The following is a 22566-nucleotide window of genomic DNA, read 5'->3' as shown; positions in this document are numbered from 1 at the left end:
TGTGACAATATACAGTATACAGTATATGTAATATATATAATTATATATATACATATAATTATATATATATAATATATGTATATATATAGTATACATATATATATGTATATATATGTGTGTGTGTGTAATTTTCACTTTGGATAGTTCTATGATGTTGTTTAGTTTTGTTGTATGATAATCCATTGAAAGTAGTAGTATTAGTTGAGACTCTCTCTCTCTCTCTCTCTCTCTCTCTCTCTCTCTCTCTCTCTCTCTCTCTCTCTCTCTCTCTCTCTCTCTCTCTCTCTCTCTCTCTCTCTCTCTCTCTCTCTCTCTCTCTCTCTCTCTCTCTCTCTCTCTCTCTCTCTCTCTCTCTCTCTCTCTCTCTCTCTCTCTCTCTCTCTCTCTTTAAAGACTTTAAAGATATTTATATTACTTGTGATTAAATGTACATTTACTGTTTTATATTTCAGGCACACTAAGGTTTGGATTTATAGATGTAACAGAGGCACAGTTTGGTGTTATTGCTATTCACCTATTGTCAGTTATATTTGGGCCAAGTTTTTGGTCCTTAAAGGTATGTCACATCAAGTTGTTGTTTACAAAAATATTTTTTTTAATTTCCCATTTTGTGGCCTTCATGCTGATTGCTAGATTTATAATTTCCCTTATGTATACAGTATTTTTTTTTTTTTTTTTGGAGAGGAGCTGTTTTACATAGTTAATTTTTGTTCTTGCACCTTACATCAGTTTGCAAATATGGTAATCTCCCTTAGAATAATTTTGTAACTGTAACTTTTCATAAAATTATTATTTTTAGGAATCCTGTGAAATAATTTATTGATAACAAAAAATTACTAAAAATGTTACTATGTACTCTTGTCGGTAAATGTGACATTTAGTCTCAGACCCTACCGACTACCATTGATGGGATGCTAAGAAAATGGCAGATGAGAACCAATGTCCTGGTGCTTTGGTGACAACATTAGACATAAGTGCTGTGGAAGCCTTGCACGTCAGCTGCTGACCTAACAAATTGTAGTCAGTCCTTTTTATCTTCTCCTAGTAACAGTTTCATTTTTCCTTCCCTCTGTGAAAATTGACTTTACAAGGAAAAGTAAAAAATGGTTTGGATTATGGAAAATTCAGTTCTTGAAACTTTGTTGGAGGGTGGAGTCAGACAACATAACTTTCCACCCACAAAATTGGAGTACTCTGTACCTTACTTGGCTGAGCAAAGGGAAACTTTATGTCAAACCTTGCCCTCAGGAAGGTGGCAGATTGAGGGGTTACTTAATGTTAAACCTTGTCCTCAGTGCTCTGAGGGCAAGATATAATCAGGTGGGTCTTTCTGGCAGCTGCCTTTTTAAAGGTAGCAGTGTTGCTCTTTGCTTTATAGGCCCCCCCCCCCCTGGATGGAGGAATCCATCCTGAATTAATTTAATATTTGCATTTAATTAATAGAAATTTTGAACCTTTGACCTGTGGCACATCCTTGGTTCTCCCTTTGGATGCTTTCAATAAAGTAGAAAATAATGAAATTTAAATTGCATTTTAACCTTTTGAAGTAAAAAAAAAATGAAAAAAGGAAAACTAAATTTGGGTAGAACCTAACCTTGACCCATTTTTATTTTCATTTTGGAAATGAGAATTGTCAAGGTTCTTATTACTGGAAAGTGAAAATATTTTATTACTAAGACTTGAAAACTACTGTGTTTGATGGCATACAAGATGCATCCCCATCTCAGCTGGGCACACTGAGGAAAAAAAAGTTTTTAGTATGCAGGTTTACACTTTCTCATCCAAAATTCAAAAAACTTTTTTTTTTTTTTTTTATTGAGAATCAAGTATCAGTCAGGATGTTTATTTTGAAACAAGTCGCCCGTAGTTTCAGTATGACATGGCAAGGCTTGTCGGGTAGGGTGCCAAAATTTGTGTGAACTGTTAACCGTGGTTAGGCGTTACAGCAACAGTATCCATTTGCAGATGTCAAATAGTACAGTTGTATTTAAAATATCAATTTTGATAAAACTGTTGTTTTATTTACCGTAAACCAAAGAAGTCTTCCATGGGAAATCAGCCTGTAAAGAGAGATAGCTTAAAGGAAAAGGTGATAAATAATATGATGGAAAGCATGTTTGAGGTAATGCCAAAGACTCACCACACTTGTTTTCTCATAAAGACTTTAGCCAAAAGTTCTACCTTCTGCTTAGGAGAGTATTAGCAGTTTTGTCAGCTCCTAGAAGGGGAGGGATGCTAGAATCATCATGATAAAGGGTGAACCTTATAGTCATTCATCACCACTGGAGAGCAAGCTCTCCTTTGCACCCTCTTTATAAGCTATCTAAGCTGGCTCATAGAAACCTGAGCTTGACTTCTAACTGATATGCTCCTTTTTAATGGTAGGCAAGCTTACATGCAGTATTAAACCATAGCTAATAAAGCTTATACTGCTAAGATGATTATTGAAATAACGCTCAAACTGAGCTCCATAAGATCATGATGAATATTGTCCTAATTTGCCAGGGATTTCAAGTATACCATTCATGAAAAGCTAACACTATGAACAATGTGTTCCATCTCCATGTTAACCTTAAACAAACAATGATCAGGTGAGCCCACTGGTGAACTTACTACACAAGATACAATCCTTGTAAAAATGTGAATACAAGGTGAAGATGGTTGTCAGATTGGTGTGTTAGTTCATTTATTAATTGGTTACAACCAGAAATAGTTTCTAGCTGGTCATTGACAGGGGTGTTTTGAGGCATATTTAGGTTTGATAATGGAGCACCTAGTACCGATGAATGTCACTGGTAGTTTGTGTATGATAATTTAGTTTACTAGTATTGTAATAGTAATAATAATAATAATAATATTAATATTAATAATAATAATAATAATAATAATAATAAAATTGTTCAAGTAGATATTATTATTGTGGAATTGGACTTGGTAGTATTGCCCATCTGGGGTAAGATTAGCTTATAGTAACCTGCAGGAGGCCTCACCTTCCTGTATAAAAATGGGTGATCTTTTAGCTTCTTTTTTTTTTTAAGTGCATCTTGTATACCATCAAATATGATACCTTTTAAATAGATGTTTAACAGCTGCAATGACTCATACTAAACACAAAGCATGATTGGTCAAAGCAAATACCAAAAATCAACATGATAGTTATCTTATAATTCATTCTATTAATAACTCAAAAGTTCAAGTAAAAAGATTTGGCATGATAAATAGTGTACATGAAACAAACGTATTGCCTGATAATGAAGATGAATCAATTGCAGAAAAATAGATTAAAAAGATGCAATTTGTGCGAGATTGCAGGGGGTAGTGCCTTCAGTGCACCTCAGGTGATGCACTGTAGGCATTACTAAAGGATCTTTGCAGCGTCCCTTCAGCCCCTAGCTGCAACCCCTTTCATTCCTTTTACTGTACCTCCATTCATATTACCTTTCTTCCATATTGTTGGGCCTATCCACCCTCTCCTAACAATTATTTCATAGTGCAACTGCAAGGTTTTCCTCCTGTTACACCTTTCAAACCTACCTACTCTCAATTTTATTTCCAGCGCTGAATGATCTCATAGGTCCCAGTACTTGGCCTTTGGCCTATACTCTATATTCCATTCCATTCCTTTATTAGTAGCAAGAATTCAGTTTGAAGGACAAGATCTTCGATAGGAAAAAAAAATTTGGGTCAAATTAGAGAAATAAGACCAGGAAGGACCAGCAGAGTTTGCAGAAGGAATCTTTATGATTCTGTCAGAATCTAAACTACTGATGTTTTTCAGATGCTTTAAATGGGGGCTGGAGCACCCATCTGCAGGGCTCTCAGATAAGGGCATCTGGTAAAGCAAGAATAGACATATGCATATCAACTTCTTGGAGTTATAAGCCGTCTCATGAGGCCTCTAAAGTATCCATAACCATTTTGTATGGTCATTACTTTAGGGTCATGACCAACAATAGCTGTGGAATCAGGAAAGGAGCTAAGCCAGTCCCCTTGGCTTTTGGCAGTTGGTATCTTCGTTTGAGCAGAGGTGAACATCACCATAGTACCAAAGTACTTTTTGGAATATCCCAGTGTGTTTGCAGGTGGTCCCTTTACTTGGAATTCAGCAATCCCCTATGATAGGTATGGGGACACCCTTGCTATGTCAAAAACCTGAGTACCTCAACTGTACCCTGCAGCTTGAGTGATGAACAGCATGTTTTAGGCCTGTAACAGTCTAGATATGTATGGCTTTATGTCATTTAGACATCTGGGACAGATTCTGGAGAAGTTGTGGACTTCACTAAATCTTGGATGACTCATTTTTCCCTTTTGGCCATATATGAAGTGGTTCCTAGGTATCTTAGATTTTCCCAAAGGCATCTTCAGAGTTCCTGCTTTGTGGGCATTTGTGAAGCAGCCCAGCATCCATTATTTCTGCAATTGCCCAAAGGCTCATCTTTGCAATTGGAGGTTATCCAGATGGGTTTGTGAAATAGTTTCATTGTAAAAACATGTTTGCAATGGACCATGCGATTGTATGTTGATCACAGGTTTTACTTTTGTATGTTGATAACATGTTTCTCAGCCATACAGCAGCATATTAAACAGTATGGAAAGCAGAAAGTGAGATACTAGTATTTATGGAACATGAAAACTTAATTATTTATATATTTAAACAAAACTTATAAATATTTTGTTTTATATAAATAACTTACCAAGTAACTACAGTAATACCCCGAACTTGGGCGATTCGAGTTGCGTGAATTCATAGACACACGAACTTTTCATTGGAACCTAACTAATTGTCATACACAAGTTTTTCATAGACACACGAACATTTGTGAATACTGAGAAACTCTGCAAAAGTGTTTATGTATGATTTTTTATGTAATTTATAAGCTTTCAAACGTTTATGTGTAAATTAAATAACATTGAATAATAAAAGTAATAATTTCTCTCTCTCTCTCTCTCTCTCTCTCTCTCTCTCTCTCTCTCTCTCTCTCTCTCTCTCTCTCTCTCTGTTATTTACCGAGATGAGAGAATTTTTATGGTACATGTATATGTTTATTTGTTTTGTATGATAAATTTTTTACCTAATAGTAAGTACTAATTTTCAAATAATAATAATAATAATATAACTGTAATCACAAAATTCATATTTTAAACAAACAAATTCTTCCCCTCTTTTGTAAGAAGCTCAAAGGCAAAAGCTGTCAGACATGTCAGTTTAACATGACAGGAAGTGCTGCTCTCTCTCTCTCTCTCTCTCTCTCTCTCTCTCTCTCTCTCTCTCTCTCTCTCTCTCTCTCTCTCTCTCTCTCTCTCTCTCTGTCGGTCCGTACTAATTCATAAAAAATGTCACTCTCTTAAGTAAGGACAACTGTTATCTCTCTCTCTCTCTCTCTCTCTCTCTCTCTCTCTCTCTCTCTCTCTCTCTCTCTCTCTCTCTCTCTCTCTCTCTCTCTCTCTCTCTCTCATTTGTAGTTAGGGCAACCTACGTATTACTGTTTCTCTGTATGTCTTTAACTGTACAGTAGGTAATTTTAATTTGATCTAATTTTACCCATACCATCTACAAACTGTAAATGCGCCATTCTAAAATATATAGAGAGAGCATTTTAGAACAAAGAAAAAGAGACAGAATAATGGTTTTTAAAAACAAAGTTGAGAAGACTTCTAAAAATAGATTGGTGGAATGGGGGGAGAGAGAAATAGTATACTAAACTTCACTCTCCTATATTTTTATGTCAACCATTTATTTTTTTTTTTTTTAAGGGTAATGTACTAAGCAAACTTTAAATGAAATTACAGTAACTTTGATTTCATTTAAAAGTTAGTTTAATACTGAATTTCCATCTTTTGGTATCTAACTTGGTATCTAACGTAAGAATAATCTCTCTCTCTCTCTCTCTCTCTCTCTCTCTCTCTCTCTCTCTCTCTCTCTCTCTCTCTCTCTCTCTCTCTCTCTCTCTTTAACTTGAAATTTCAAGTAAGGACAATATATCTCTCTCTCTCTCTCTCTCTCTCTCTCTCTCATAGTTAGCGCTCACACATTTTTACAACTTATTATTTTTGCACATCTTTACCTGCACAGTATATAGTTTAAATTGATCTAATTTTACCTGTATCATCTACAAAGTGTGTGTAAATGCGCTAGTGTGCCAAATACATTCTAAAACATAGACATGTTCTAAAACATAGAGGCATAATAACTAAGTTTTATTAGTCTCCAAATAAAAAACGGCTTGTTCATGAAAAAGCATTTCAGAAGAAAGAGAAAAAGATGTAGAATAAAGAAGTTATTAAAAAGAGGTTGAGAGAACTCCCAAAAATAGATCGCTCGGAAGAGGGAGAGAGAGAGAAATTCTCTCCCAACTCTATTTTTATGTCAACCATTCATTTCTTTTTTTTAGGGTAATGTATTAAGCTAACTTTTACATGAAATTACAGTAACTTTAATTTCATTTAAAAGTTAGCCTAATAATTTGGGAGCATGATTAGGGTTATATATAGTGTTTAAACTTTAGAAATAAGGATTATCATTATTTTTAGAGACTGTGCGCAAGGGGTTCTGGAACCTAACCTTGCGTAAGTTCGGGGTATGACTGTACATAGCTATTAGTTTCACTTAACCGCGGCTGTTCTAAATTTGAAATTCGCGGTAACACGCTATTATTTTAGTGTAGGTAACTAGACCCGGCCCACTACCGGGGAAGAATAGGTACAACAGTGCTGAAGAGCCCAATTCGTTTCTGCCGGTCAACAACTGTACACAGTTGGTTGAGCGGCTCTGATATGAATTTTGCCTGATGGTTTTATCATTCTCCTATGGTGAAGTATTCATTCGTGTTGGCAGCGTGCTTTATTAGCTTAGCTAGTTGATTATTCAGACTAGTGACTTATTGTGACTTAGTATGTCAGATTCTAGAGTGTCTAGTATTAGGTATTGCAGCAAAGGCTGTAATACTAAATTTACTTTTGCTAAGTATGACTCACACACTTTGTGTTGCCATTGTAGAGGGAAAATTTGCTCGTTTGAACTTAAATGTGATGAATGCAAAGACTGGGATCTGGGTAAATGGAAAGTTTTGGAAGCACATCTAGATAGACTCCAAAGAGACAGACAGAGAAAGGTGGCTGCTAGAACCGAGGCTAAAGGTTTAGCTAGTCAGGTTTCTACTCCGAGATCAGATATTGCTTCTCAACCTGTGCCTTTTACACCTCTACCTGTGTTCTCCCTGATCACCAGCCCTCCGACTTTTCCTCAAACTCCGTTACCTGGCTCTCATTTTCTGAACCCGATGCCATCGCCAGCCTAGACAGGTAAGTGTAATTAGTGTTGGTGCAAGTGCAGTGCAAGTGGAGGAGGTGACTGCTCATCCCACTGATGCTTCTAGACAGAGGTCAATGTTAGACTCCCCAAAACCTGAGAGGAAGCGGACTGGAAGTCCAAGGGATGTAGTGAGACATGGAAGTACACCTCCATGTGTACTTCCATGTCCCATTACATCTAGACTCAAGGAAGTATATGCAGTTCGTATTCCAGGGCAGGTTCCTTCAATTCAGGGCTCTCTGTTTCAGCCTCTCTACAGCTCCGCAAGTGTTCACCCATGTTCTCGCCCCTGTAGTGAGATGGCTACATCTCATGGGGATCAACTTCTTTTTATATCTGGGCGACCCAAGAGTTGGGTCTTTTAATCAATGTCCAGAAATCCCAATTTACTCTGACATTCGATTCTCTGTTTGGGAATGAGGTTCGATGCTCTGACTTTTTGGGCTTTTCTGTCCCACAAAAGGATTCAAGACTACCTGAAGAAAGTAAGAAAGTTCACATCTCGCCCATCATGCACAGCCAGCGAGTGGATTAGTCTGCTGGGCTCTCTCTTGTCCATCGAGAAGTTCGTGCCTCTAGGAAGGTTACATACAAGAGTCCTACAATTCTTCCTAAAGGCCAGTTGGCAGAGGAAAACTCTCACCAGACTCCTTCATGTTCCACATCACTCCTGAGATCAAGGAGGATCTTCAGCGGTGGCTGGCAGAGGAGAGGTTCTCAATAGGAAAGTCATTGCACCTGCTGAACTCCGACCAAACATTGTACTCAGATAAGTCAGATCTGGCTTGGGTGGCCCTTTTGAATGACATGGAAGTATCTGGGAAGTGGTCACCAGAAGAGAAGAAATTACATATAAATGTAAGGGAATTGAAGGCGATTCATTCGGCTCTTCAACATTTTGCGACAGAAACTTATGGAGAGACAATCACAGTCCACTCGGACAACACGACCGCATAAAACCTCTGTAGCACAGATCGCTGATGTTTTAATATTCTGAGATCCTCTCGAGTCTTGTCCACCTCTACAATCAGAGGTTATAGATGTATGCTAAACTCTGTGTTTAGACATAGAGGTCTGTAGTTGTCTGCTAATCAAGACATAAGCGATCTAATTAAGTCCTTAGATACTTCCAAGCAAGAGAAGTCTATGTCAATTGCCTGGAATCTAGATGTCGTCCTCAAATGGCTCTCTGTCCCTACATTTGAGCCCCTTCATGCTTTATCACTTAGAGATTTAACCAGAAAGACTCTCCTTTTAGTTGCTTTAGCTACGGCAAAGAGGATCAGCAAATTACAGGCAGTCCCCGGTTAACGGCGATCCGGTTTTATGCCGCTTGTCTAGCAACGAAAATCAGCAATTTTCGGCGCCAAAAATTGCAGATTTCCACTTATCGGCGCCGATAATTGGGTATTGGCACCAATACATACCTAACATAGGCGCCGATAACCGAAAATCGATGCTTTTTGGTGCCGATGAGCCCCAAAATTCACTGAAAAAGCTCCAAAAATTGCCGATTTTCAGTTAGAGGCGATTTTCGGTTATTATCACACCCTCAGAAACGGAACCCCGCCGATAACCAGGGACTGCCTGTACACGCCTTCAGTAAGCAAGTGGGTTTTTCGCAAGGAGATGCTGTCTGCTCATTCACACTTGGATTCCTGGCAAACAACGAAACCCCATCCAACCCTTGGCCTCATTCGTTTGTGATCAAGAGCTTGTTGGATATCCTCGGTCCAGCAGACCAGGAGAGAACTCTTGGCCCAGGTAGGGCTCTTAAGAACTACTTGGATAGGACCAAAGGGATTAGAGGTTCCTCTCAGAATCTATAGTGTTCGGTAAAAAAAACCCTCACGACCGCTACCTAAGAATACCTTGGCTGTCTTTTTAAAGAGTTTTATTTCTGAGTTACGCTCGAAGATTCAAGAAGACGATCTCTGTTTTTAAAGGAAGAGCTCATGAGATTAGAGCAGTTGCCAATTCGTTGGCTTTTAAGAAAAACTTGTTGCTCTCCATGATTCTCTAATCAACTTACTGGAAGTCAAAATCAGTATTCACCTCCCATTATTTGCGCGATGTGGAGACAGTCTATAATAATTGCAGTATGTTAGGCCCATTGGCCATGGCTAGCTTGGTATTGTGGGAAGAAGGATAGAGGGTATGCCTTCCAATCCTTTATCTTCTTGCCTTGTTAAAGGATGCTAAGTTTTGGGATGCTTGGTGGTGCCGTGTGCCAGGAGTACCCACCAGTCCGTGGTTTTTAATGGTTGGGTGATGGTTTTAACATTGTGTGGTAACAAATTTCTGGTTGTATTTATTGTAGTGTGCCCAGGGCAAGGGCATTTATTTTGTAAGGACTTCAAAGTTCTCACAGTGAAATAGAGACGACTCTCGGCTTTACTGCCGCGTCACTACAGGTTGAGATGAGCGCCAACCAGAGGCAGTATCTTCTTGCTGCAGCTCTCTCACCAGAGCTGCAGGTAAGGTTACAACAAGCATTACACCAATGCTAGCTACCTTCTAATTCAAATTCATCTCCGTTATTGAGTGTTTTTGGATGGAAAATGTCCATGCTTCCCACCTCCTATCAATGTGGGATTCAGCTATGTAGTTATTTGGTAAGTTACCTATATACGAGTAAAAATGACATTTTTATGATAAAATAAAGTTTTATATGTACTTATCAAGTAACTACATGATCAAAGCCCTCCCACCTCCCCTTTCATGGACACAGGGCACAAACGAATTGGGCTCTTCAGCACTGTTGTACCCATTCTTCCCCGGTAGTGGGCGGGGTCTAGTACCTACACTAAAACAATAACATGTTACCGTGAATTTCAAATTTAGAACTGCTACTGTTAAGTGAAATTAATAGCTATGTAGTTACTTGGTAAGTATATATAAAAGTTTATTTTATCATAAAAATGTCAAATTTATACAGAATTTAGCATTAGCAGTGCCTTTGGAGTTATTAGATCTACTGAAAAAATCCTAAGTTGAGTCAGGTTCACCTCTGAGGGGATTACTGCGATACCTTGAAGTAAATTGTTGGCATTTTTTGGGGTTAATGTTACAATGGCATATTTTATGGTGTTTCAGATTCCGGTATTGTTTTTGCCATTCAAATGTCTGCCCACTATAGTAGGTATCGTAGCAGCTGCAGTTGCGCTGTTTAATAATTTTAAAATTATTCTGATTGAAAGAGGAGCTGGACGCAATGGCTCAACAGTTGCAGTAAGTTCTGCTTGCACCTGCAGTTTGCCAACAGTGCATGATGCTTTGCAGACTTTGCATGTTGCTGGGACACAGGCACTTTAATATCTAAAATTGTATGCATGCTTTTCGTCCCACCTATTTCAGATTTTCTCTACTGTTTTTCAACAACTGTCTGTGATAATTATTGCATGAGTTGTTCACAAGTAACGCTAGAAATTTAATAATTTTTTTCCAGGTATTGCCCTCCCATAGTGTTTTTAAATTTCAAATCATTGCAGGTATTCTTGTGCATATTCCTGAAAGGATCATTTACAGGAAATCTTGGTGAACATTTTTAAATTATCCAGTATACTGAAATCAAATGTAATAAGGGAGATTGTGTCATTCCTTCATGTCACCTCTTACATTTCTTTCAAGTGTTTCCTTGTGAAATCACACAAAGAATAATGCTATCATTAACTTTAAGTTGCTTTCAGGCATTTAACCATATATTTTGGTGATTACAGTACTTGCATAAATATGTATAGCGAGCAGTACAGCAGAGAACTCAGTTGCCTCAGAAGCTGTGCTACATCTTGTTGGTATTTGTGATCTACACATTTCTATCACTTTCAATTTTTATCAGGCCCTCTAACCAACTGCTAAACTACCAATAAAACATGAAATTGCAAGGATTGTATAGTAGGTACCAAAACAGTGAAAAAATATTTAGAAATTAATGTTTACTAGAACTTATTAATATAGAGTTGTGAAACACTGTAACATTAAACATATTCGTACAAGAATACAGACTTAAATGTTATATGGGAGTATTCCTGGGATGAGTGTTAAATGGTCATTAAAGCTTGAAGATCAGGAATAAGGTAGGTGCTTGGGGGATGGGATACTGTCCACTAACCTGATGAAGACAGCACTGTCTTCGGCCAGCCTTCCTGTCAATGTCTTCCTATGTTCTCAAGGTCTTGCGTTAAAGCATTCATTACCAAGTATCTTCTTGAATGAAGACTTGCTTGTTGACAAATGGTTCACTGCGGCTGTTCCTGTTTGATAGGTCGACCCTGGTGAGCATCCTATTGTCGTTGTTGTTCCCATAGAAGTCCCCATGGCTCCTCTGGTACCTGGTACTACTGTCTTTTGCTGTCTGCACTGAATTCTCCCCATGATGCATGTGCCCCCTAGAGGTGTGACATGAAGAGTTAGTTCTTCCCTTAGGCTTCAAACATTCATGTTATCTAAAACCTGCCCATGGGGATCAAGGGCTCATTTGTGACAAGTCATATGGACAATCATATGCTTAATTGTGCAACTATTCAATGTGTACCTTGTTCCCTTCTGTGTGTAGATATGATTACCCTTGTCTTCGCTCTCTTAGTCCCTTTCATGGTTTAGCTTTGGCTGCTGATAGGGAGCTATGAAGGTCTATAGCCATTAGCTTAGATTATGCTCAATCTGTTCCAGTTGATCCTGAACATATTTGACCGTAGTCTCCTTAGCATTCACTGTGGCAGGTTGGTTTGTTTATTACCTCTCCTCTAGGAAAGGATCCCTCATAGTCTTTTGGGTTCTTTCAGGACCTAAGGGTCCTTCTGCTGAATTTAGGCAGGCTGAGGTGGAGGCACATTTTCTCAAGATTATTGGGCTGTTGACCTACCAGTCTGTGGCCTGTTGAACAACCTCTCCCTGGAGAGACTGAGCAGAAGGTACTTTCATCTGTGCATCAGTCAAGAGTCATAAAGTCAGTCATTATGGTTTCCTTAATTGTCAGTTGTATGTAACTCATGGATGACTGGATGAGGTTTAGAACGATGTTTGTATCAGAAGGAATTGGGCTAACTAGTGAAGAGTACAACTGTCCAGTCTGGACAAGAGTTCACAAAGTCAGGGGCTTTACCCCATCCCTAGGGTAAAGCCCCAGGGATGATGAGGAACTGATCAGTTTTGCAGGTAATGAGGGTGGGGACCTTGCTTTGACAGATCACCTTTACATCCATTTACCTGAGGATTTTTGCTCATGGGCCCTTGGACATCCTTAAGATCTGTAGTGTCTGCTCAACATGAATAGTTACCCAAGCTCCACATGGACAGAAAAGCCTCTCATCTAAATAAGTGTAACTAGCTACTCTCTCTCCTCTTCCTTTCTCTCTTTTATGAGTTAGCAGTCAGGCTACAATACAGATGATTCACTCAATATCATATATTAGAGCTTCAAATAGAAAGATGCTGCTCCATCTACTTTCCTTTTAAATGATCAGGCTAGGCATGGGGCATTATTATCAGGACCCATTATTTATAATTAGTATCACTTTTGATAATATAGCTACCTACTGACCTGTACTCCCCATCTAGGAAGGAAATGACATCTGTGGGTGGAGATGGAGCAATACCAATCAGTTCTGAGATTCAGTCCCCCTTGCTGAAGAAGTGCTTGGTATCAGACAGGTGAATGGTCGGTATCCCAGTTTCTATCTACATAGCACCTACCAGTACCATGTTAACAAGCCTTAGTGGCCATTTCAAGTTTAGGCTGGGAATACTCATAAAAAAGGCTTTGGTTTTAAATATAAGAGAAGTACAAGTTATCTTTGAATTGTGTCATATAGAAGGAATTGATCAGTTTGATCCAGCAAGTAGATTTTTATTTTTTTACTAGTTGTAAGAATCTGCCTGGGTAAGACTGATCATATTTAAATAAACTCTCAGTAGCATGAGAGTTTATTTAAGTGAATTTTTTGTCAACAAACAATTTATTTATAAATTAATATTGATTCATAAAAATTACAAACCATTGTCTGTTATCTTGCACAGCCAATTCATGTTCACATAATACAGGGTCAGCATATTAACCCTTTGTGAGCAGATGTCGTCAATTGACGACTATTTATAGCTTTAAGGTTATTTCCTGGTATCGTCCCCCGACGATCAACATTTTGTGCCATACAGTTGGAGCGAATTTTGCGGGAAAAATGTACTGGATACAGAGAGATCAGTCTGACTTGAGATTTCATGGGGGAATGTACTTCAGCTACCCATCCCAGGATGTCTCATAAATATTTTACCATAAATACTATATACTCAGAATTTGTTACTGATTTTAGTTCTTATCTGTTATGATATTGTGTGAGCTGTAATTATAGTTTTACAAAATAAAATAAAAAAATTATTAGGAAAAACATTTATAACGGTAAAATTAGCACATTTTTACGACTGTCTTTTGGAAAAGAGGCCCTACACAGGGTTGGAAATATTCACTTTCAACTTCCCATGGAAGGTACACAAAATTTTATAAAATTTCTCTCCTTATACCATGTACATATGCATATCTTCCTTTTACCATTGATGTGTGTTTTTTTTTTTTTTTAAATTGGCCAACCTTAAATTTAGCCCGGTCTGGGGGTGTGCTTAATATATATTTAGGCTGTCCTGTAAGGGTTGACTACTAAATTTACATTTTAAGATTCTGCAACATCCCAGATACCCCAGCCTGATGTAGGGATATTGAGACATTGGTAGTTCTTTTTAACTTTTCTTGCCTTACCCTTAGTTATATAGCCAGTGCAAAAGTGCTGGATATTCAAGGAATAACCCACATGACCCTGCCGTCAATTGCATAGAATGTAGAACACTTATAATTGTCAATTATTCATACTTTTGTGATTGCCATTTTTTGGACCACAGTTTATATCAACTATTGGAAACAATCTGCAAAAGATAGTTTGTCAGAATCGTCAACATTTTCATTGTAACTATATAGTCGTTTGGATTCAGGTTTACCCTCAAAATCTAACGAGATCTTTTGTGAATAGGGGGAATGAAAACCCAAAGTTTATATTCTCAAATGCTCTGTTATATCCCTCTTGAGTTGGGAACAGTAATGTGTAGTTTTGTTGAATGTTGGTTGTAGCCTCAGTTTATATCAACTAAGCTATGATCTATTTCCTCCCTAAAAAACAAAGTAAGTATCCATATCAGTTTTCTTGACTTTGCTAATATAAAAAGTTAAAATGAAAACTGTATTTGATGTAAGTAAAACTGATATGCAGTGCTATCAGCTATGGTACTTTGAGTTCCTTTCAGTGTGTGATACAAGCCTATCTCTGCAATTTTCTTAGGAGTTTTGTACCTTTGGCAGTTTTAAACCTGGTACTTTTGCATCTTATGTTTGTGAGATTATAACCTTCGCTTTCAAAATGTATGTCCCCTTGGTTGAAAGTTTTCCCTCCATTCCCATGAACAAGGTCACCTGTTTCTTAGTCTTAGGTATAGGAAAATCCGCAATAGCTCTGACTTTCTCATGATTCACTTGAGCACCTTCTTTTGGAATGACATGTCTTAAATATACAGTCTGTCTCTTCAAGAAATCACATTTGGCTAGTTTAACTTTTAGACCTGCCATTCTGAGCCTCCTAAGGGTTTCCCTAAGCACTTCTAAGTGTTCCTCTGTGGAATCTGTAGCAATGAAAATGCCATCCATATACACAAACACATTTTTCCCCAACATCCAGTGCAAGACTGTATTCACTAGCCTCGTAATGTCATGGGACTACCTGACTAACTTTTAGCTTCATTAAACGCTTCCATCTCATCTTAGATCTTCTTCGAATTCAAATGGTTCTGAATAGACTCAGTAAAAATTTCAACAGGCTGATGCAAAATGCCATCCACTAAGCCCAGAAAAGGCTGAATTGGAGAAGTAAGAGTCATTACCCTATGAGTCAAACTCTTCTTATCTTCGTTGTTGTCTGCTGTTTTCCCAGATCTCTTTTTCCTATCTCTGCTCAAATTAAAAAAACTTAAATCGGCTCACAGACTCGGCCTGATCTTAAATGCATATATTAAAGCCTCATACAAAATGGTCATAAAGAAAATAAAAACAAGAACACACAAAGAAAAATCAAGACATTATTATCCCCCCAGTACACAATTATTCAAAAACTCTACGGGAGTAAATCTCTTCTCTCATATGTGCGCCAGTAAACCAGTCAAACAGCTGAGTGCAATGCCATATGTGAGTCAGGGCCAAGTCACAAAATCCCCCAGGTAAAATTTAACCCCCAATATCACCCAATAAATGCTGAAGTTGCAAAGCAGGTGCAGATGCCTGTCTCCAAGCAGTGAAATGCTGATGCTAGCACAAAGACCCTAGGGAATACGCTAAGTAAGCAAAGCACTCATTACTGTACATCCTACACAGCACACCACTAAGAATAACTTGGTAAGGGAAAGAAGAAAAGAAAAACCCTTAATAAGGTCAGCCCATATAAATAACCTATTACACCCCCATAATAATTCCATAAGAGAAAAACAAAAGACAGATGAGAGAGATAAATTTTCAAATGCACCAAAATGAAAAGTCAAAAGAGAAACACTCGCATTTTTCCACTCTTCACTCGCACCCTAGCATCAGCGCAATGATCCCGACACTCACCAAGATATAACTGTACTTCACTTACAAACACCCAAATACATAATCACCACTAAGAGCACAGTAAAAAAAAACCCGACACCCATTAATGACTCCTCCCTAAATCACCCACTGAAAAAGACTGATGTTTCATGTCATTCTGCCCGGTTGCTTCTACGATAAAATGCAAAGTCAACAACATGCCCTGGAATACCAACTGCTCAGAGTTAAACCCCAGATAATGCCCTATTAAAAGTGTGTATTTATAATGTGTACCTATCTCCTATTTCAACATCATCCATACATTCTCTCTTCAGCATGGATTCAAACCTGGAAATCTATATTTTTACCCCTAGCCACCACTTTTATGCCCTTGTCAACTCTGACACACGGCACTTACCTAGGATTGATTGGCATCTGGTAGCTGCATCGAGAAGCTCTCTCTCTCTCTCAGTTACAAAAATAACAATTTTTTAAGTAAGCCCAACAACTCATCAATGTAAATTGGAAATAAGCATGTTAGTTATGGAAATCCCATCAAAATGTAACCCCCAAAAAGCAAAAATCTCCTAGTCACCAAAAGAACATAATAAGTGGGAACTAATTTCCATTCCCCCATCAGCATCTCCTAAGAGTTCCATAATAACACCAAGTCTCTTTCTAAGTAACTTTAAAAAGTCATTGTGTTTAGTTCCTCTTATATGCCAATATTGACTTATGGCTATCCTTCCATTTCATCATTATTTTCCACTGGCTATATTACACGCATATCTGTGCAGGTGCATGTCCACCCCAGTTAACCATGGTTCCATTGAAACATTTCTGTACAAAAGAGAAGGAACCATCTCTGTTAAAAAAGTCAAATATCACCCAGATCATCAACACACTGCAACACATATTAATTTTAAACAATGGTACTAGAATAATCGCCAAAAAAACAGGTCTGTAGATTAATAATTTTTCTAAGTCTTCTACTCACTCTCCAGCGGAATGGGAATTCCAATCCCCAGTGTGTCCAACACGTCCTTTGACTGGTCACGACAGAGTGAGCAATCCATCAGAAACCTGTTTGCACCAAGTGTTTTTTGTAACGCACGAACTGACTTATGCTTCCGTAACACACCCAAAAATCCGATTAGAACCAGACCAAAAAATTCCATAGAAACTTCCATCTTTGGACACGTGTTATTGTCTCTGGGCGCTCTCTGAACTATGTTTAGGTTACTGATGATCAATTGCTGACTACGCTGAGTGCTGAATTAACAAACACATATCCCCACTTGTGAGGTTTGTTAAACATTGTAAGAGACTGTGTGTCATGAGCATGAATACAAATTCTACTTCCACAGGTGCACACACATGTTCTTGAGCTTTAAAGTTCTCTTATTTTAATTTTTTCTGAATTGCAAACTTCCATCCCATAGGAAGTAGGTCTGTTCACTCTATTAAAACTAAGCCTCACTCTCTCTCTTTTCCTTTGTTTTTTCTGTGGATAAGTACCAGGTAGTATTGTTATGTTCAACATTTCTCTAGCCATGATATTAGAAAAATAATAACTCAACATGTTCTACCTTGAAGCATATTACTGTGTGAAAATTATTTTGCATCTAAGGTTTCTTTGTTTGTCAGATTCCAGGGACAGATCTTGAATATTTAGTGCTGTATATCACCGCTGGCTTGATACAGGTTCTTTGTCAGTTTAAAACCGTTTCTTGTGTCATCCTTTTTGGTGGAGCGGGAAAAAATGGCTCATCAATTGCTGTAAGTTGATATACTTTATAGAGTATAGCTACTGTATATAATGTGGTTTGTCTCTGGGCTTCATGTAAAGTGTTAATTAGTTTTACTTTTGTGAATATTTAGTGAGCTTGGTTGTCTTTTTCCAAAGTGGATGTGCAGTAACACTAATCAAAATGATCATGTTGGGCTATGATTGCAGAATAGACTTGTTTGTTGTACATATAACATTTGGCACTTTATTCTTGTGACTTTTTGATGATAAACATACTGAGAAAAAGATATTCCTTTCTTTACTGTGGTCAGATTTGTAGAACACCATCACAGTCATTCAAACAACAAACATCCCTTTATAACTACTGTTACTGTCAGATTTTAAGTAGACCAGATTGTGAGTCCTAATTAGGAAGAAGGAAAGTGGTAGTCATTGGACAGTTAAAATATTCTCAGTAGATGGGGATCTTCCCTCCATGTCTCTTGTTGTAGTATTGACTGCTTATGCAAAGGCAAAGAACTAAACTTTTGATTAGAATCTGGAAAATTTTATGTACACAAGATTTGATAAGTGTAGAACAGTATGATGAGAATTGCAAGTAGCTTACATGAGTAAATAAGGAAGACCGTGGAATTGGATTGTTAAGGATGATTCTCACAGAAATGTCTCAAAGTTATAAAACTTAATTAATAGTTAGTGTATATAAAAAAGTTTGTTGTAGCCATGCACATTTTAAGTCCATGTTTTAATTATTGTATGTTTTTTGCAGTGTAAACATGCAGTATTTTCCATATCAGTGCTTACTATTCAGTAAATATTTTTTCATACAAACCCATTAAGAAAGCATTATTTTATGCAGTGACACTGCAGCCTTCTGGAAGGCCTCCACACATTCCTCAAAGTGACCTCACTTTGAGCAGGTTAAGCAGCTTTTCTCTACCAGGATTGCACCATTTTCATTGAACATGTCAAGAAATTACTTCATTGTTTCAAGGTGCTGTCAGATTAATTATTCAGGGCCACTGGAAGAACAAGCCTGCACTTATTAATTTTTAAGGTTGTGTTAAACATAATTGGGAGCACTTGAAGAATAAATCATGAATCAAATATGGTTTTAAGATTGTGTTAGAAATAATTAGTCAGGAAGTACTGGAGGAACAAGTCTGGATTCATATTTATTTTCAAGGTTGTGTTGGGTGCAATTTGCTCTGAAAAAAGAAGTCTGGAGCCATGTCTGTTTTCAAGACTGAGTGTAACTCCTTTGAGGACTCACAGCGGCTACTAAAAATTACAGGTTTAATAAAATGTGCTGAGTGTCCACGCCAAGTTATTTTGATGCCATATTGGAATTAAATGTCGCTCATTCTACTTACATGAATCCAGACAATCTTTAATATTTTTGTAACTGCAATATCATCAGATGCACAGGAGGAAATGTTAGTGCAAGTCAGTATTTTATGAAATAGACAACTTTTCATGTAAGCCACTACCAAATAAAATCTACCAGAATTTTATCCTTTTAGTTATTATAAAATGCTCTCCTTTCAAGAGACATAGGCCTTGCATATGTGAATTAGCTGAAAATGACTGGCATAGCATTTTAAAGTAATATAAGGGTTACAAAAGTTGGGGCAGCAACCTGGATTTGGGCTGATGCTTCATATTGTTGCTTTGACTAAGGATTCAAGTGAACTGAGTTCAACCTTGCTATTTTTTTTAATGTCTGTTAGAAATGCATGCCATCAGTCAATTATGATAGAACTTTTTTGTTTAATTTATTGAAATTTATAATTGCCAGCAACATATTGAACTGACCAAAAACAGCTTGAGCTCCAGTTTGTTTGTTGCAGGTGATTTGTGAAAAATGCTTTAGATTTACAATGTCTAATACAGTACCCACTTATAAAAAAATATACATTTTTTATTCCAAATTTTTATGCTCCTTTTCCTGATAGCTCCCTAATAATGTTGTCTAATTTCAATCAGCACAGTTACCTATAGGTATGTAGTATAGTTGTGTGTAATTACCAAGTGAGGCAATAAGTTGCTAACATTAGCAACTATATTTGAACTGTGCTTTGGTGACCACAGACAGTATTTGTTACTGTAAACTGCTATGTAAATATCTTTCTTATTATTATATTTAAGTATGTATTTGAAAATTATCTTAAATGTGTATGGGCTGTTCTTTAAAAATTCTTTAAAAAATTCCTTTTTAAGTTTCAGGATCCTTTATATTATGGATTATGGGTAAATTATAAATTGTTTATTCCAAAGATTAATATATTTATTTTTGTTCTTTTATCTGCACAGCTGCCTTTCATCGGCTTCTCAATCAAATATGTTATTCTCTACTGCATATTGTTCTTTCAAATTGTCCTAGCATATTCATACATGCATACTATTCCATACACGGGTGCTGGGAAGAATGGTTCAACTGTAGCTGTAAGTTTTTAGGGAAATGATTTTTCAGTTTAGAACAAATGTACTACATGTACTACTGTATTATAAATTAGGCATCAGTATAAACAGTTTGAGAAAAAACCTGTGTACCAAGTAGTACTAGTTCAGTTCAAGCTGTCTTTGTAACGCTAGGTATGTATGGTTGTAAGAAGCTAACATGTTGAAACTATTGACACCATTAGCCATGTATATTATGCTTTATCCCAGTCTACAAGTTATATAGGCTTTAGAACTTCAGAAATTGTTCTTGAAAATTAAAAAAGTACTGTAGACGACCTTGTGTTTGCTAAAAGTGTAGCATTAATTTTTTTCAGCACTTTTGGCTTTAAATAGATTGGAAATTGTTAAGTTGTACAGCTTTTTAATAATGAGAACAGAAGGTTAGTATTTATATTCAATAGAATGTATATGAAAGTGAAGGGCACACTGGTAACAAATCATAAATGGCATCCAAATATTTAAATTGCTGAATTGGTGCCAGTTTTTAATGTGCAATATATTGCTCTGCAAATGCCTTTTTGCATGTCTCTGCAGGTTAGACAAAGTCCAGAATTCAAATAGCTGTTAGTATTGATGAAAATTTCAATGAGGGGGTTTTAGTGACCAATAAAAAAGCTCAAAGCATTGTAGCTACTGTAATGAACCTAGAAAGAATTAATACTATAGCGCCTTAATTTTGTGAGATACAGAAGAATCTGGTAAGTATGCAAGGCGCAGCGGGTGCTGAAATGATCTAGACCAGTGTCAGCTTGCCTGAACCTGTAAACATGGATCCCATGGTGTTTGGATAAGTCACTTAACATATCCTCTTTGCATTCTTTGAGTAGATCTAATTTTTACTGGTTAACCTACCATAGTTTGATCTCATATAGGAGACTTAAAATTCTGATAATTATTTTTTTCCTGCCTTTTCTCTCTTGCCACAAGAAGTTTGCAGTTTTTACATAATATATAATAAAAAAATTATAGCCGGTGGTTTTCTGCACTCCAGATTTTGTCGATAGCTTTCAGAAGTAGAATTAAAATTTGATTTTATCAACTACTGTTTTTATAAATGACTTCATCAGTAGGGCAGAGGTATTGTCCTCTCTTAGCTTTAGAGTTGCCCTTTGTGGAGTCATAGGCTCATGCCCTTGAATAGTCACTTTTAACCCTAGCACCCATATTGCCTTCTAGAAGAGCTAATTGCTAGAAAGTCACATTATTCTCCAGTAGGACTGCATTTTCAGTGTCCCAGAGGCAACTTATACAAGACTTTTTATCCTTTTTTTGTTTTCTGTGTAATCATGTTATTTCCCTTTTTCTTGCATATGGTAGTCTTGTTTATCAGTAACACATAAGGTGAATGGTCAGGTCTCTAGATGTTCAGGTCAGAGAGCTTACTGGGACAAATTTGAATTAAGTCCTTCTTTGTTTGTAGCCATTTAACATCTTAACAAAAAGTTTTGTCGTCTTTTGTCCATTTTTGCAGTTTTGGAAATGGTAGGCACAAACCTAATAGCTTACTAAATAGCTCACTTGCTCTTGGGCTGAGAGTTACTAGGAATTGAGCATTCATTTTCAAGTCTCATGTAGATATGGAGGTTTTAACCACCACTCTCTTGTGCTTTATGAAGTTTCTCAGGTTGTCTTATGTTATCATTTTCCTCATTGTTCACATGTATACACAGAGTCATTAATGTCTTGATATGCATTTATTTTTGTGAAGCCATGTCTCCCATTGATTTCATAATTAAAAATACCTTATTAAACGATTCAGTGGTTTTGCTTAAGGGGAATGCTAACGCCATAAGGTCCCATTATAAAGTAAGTGCTTGTTGCTCCCTTATGATTAAAGAGATTTGCTTCAAATTTTTATAACTTATTCTACAACTAATAAGGCCCCATTATAAAGTAAATGACTGTTTCTACCCTATTATTGAAGGGATTTGCTTCAAATTTTACCTCTTATTCTACAACTAACACTGAATAAACACATCTTGTTTAAGTCTTATGGGAGATCTAAGCTTTTAGTTTAAAAAAAAAGTAAGTTTTCAGGAAACGGCAAAAGAAGAATATTTTTGGACGCTCAAGAAAGCTGAAACACACAGGAATTCTCGATCAAGTTATCCCTATATCGTTATAACTCGTTTTCTCCATGATGCTACCACCAGAGAGAATGGGATATTTTAGCAGAGGACAATTATTTTTGAATAAATTTTGTTAACACTTTTACATGCATTTTTTTTTACAATCTGTCATTCACAGTGCCATACAAGCAATGAAGAAAATCATCCATGAACCAGTCGAAAAATTTGTTTTAGCAATGACTTTTCGAGATATGTTTATTAACATGTAAAACAGTCCAAAAAAGTGTACAGTATAGCTGAAACTTGAGCCTATCCAGTATTATTCTTACAGACTTTTACGTTTTCCCAATTTCTCGTTCACAGTGTGATACAA

At 37.0% G+C, this 22566-nt stretch overlaps 1 protein-coding gene across 10 annotated transcripts in view; it reads left to right on the top strand.

The window, feature by feature from the left end:
* Positions 1 to 22566, top strand: part of bbc (choline/ethanolaminephosphotransferase 1 bbc) — a 72469-nt gene that overhangs the window by 30441 nt on the left and 19462 nt on the right. For 2 of the 10 annotated variants that reach the window (XM_067121298.1, XM_067121299.1), the window contains exons 5-8: positions 453 to 556; positions 10412 to 10546; positions 17559 to 17690; positions 19975 to 20106. In XM_067121298.1, the coding sequence (XP_066977399.1) occupies positions 453 to 556; positions 10412 to 10546; positions 17559 to 17690; positions 19975 to 20106 (503 nt within the window). The remainder of the gene's footprint in view (positions 1 to 452; positions 557 to 10411; positions 10547 to 17558; positions 17691 to 19974; positions 20107 to 22566) is intronic. The other 8 variants (XM_067121306.1, XM_067121307.1, XM_067121303.1 and 5 more) reach the window with 6 other exon arrangements.

Source organism: Macrobrachium rosenbergii, chromosome 19, assembly GCF_040412425.1.
Source record: "Macrobrachium rosenbergii isolate ZJJX-2024 chromosome 19, ASM4041242v1, whole genome shotgun sequence".
In the NCBI taxonomy this organism is placed as follows: domain Eukaryota; kingdom Metazoa; phylum Arthropoda; class Malacostraca; order Decapoda; family Palaemonidae; genus Macrobrachium; species Macrobrachium rosenbergii.
This window is presented reverse-complemented; position numbering and strand designations above follow the sequence as displayed.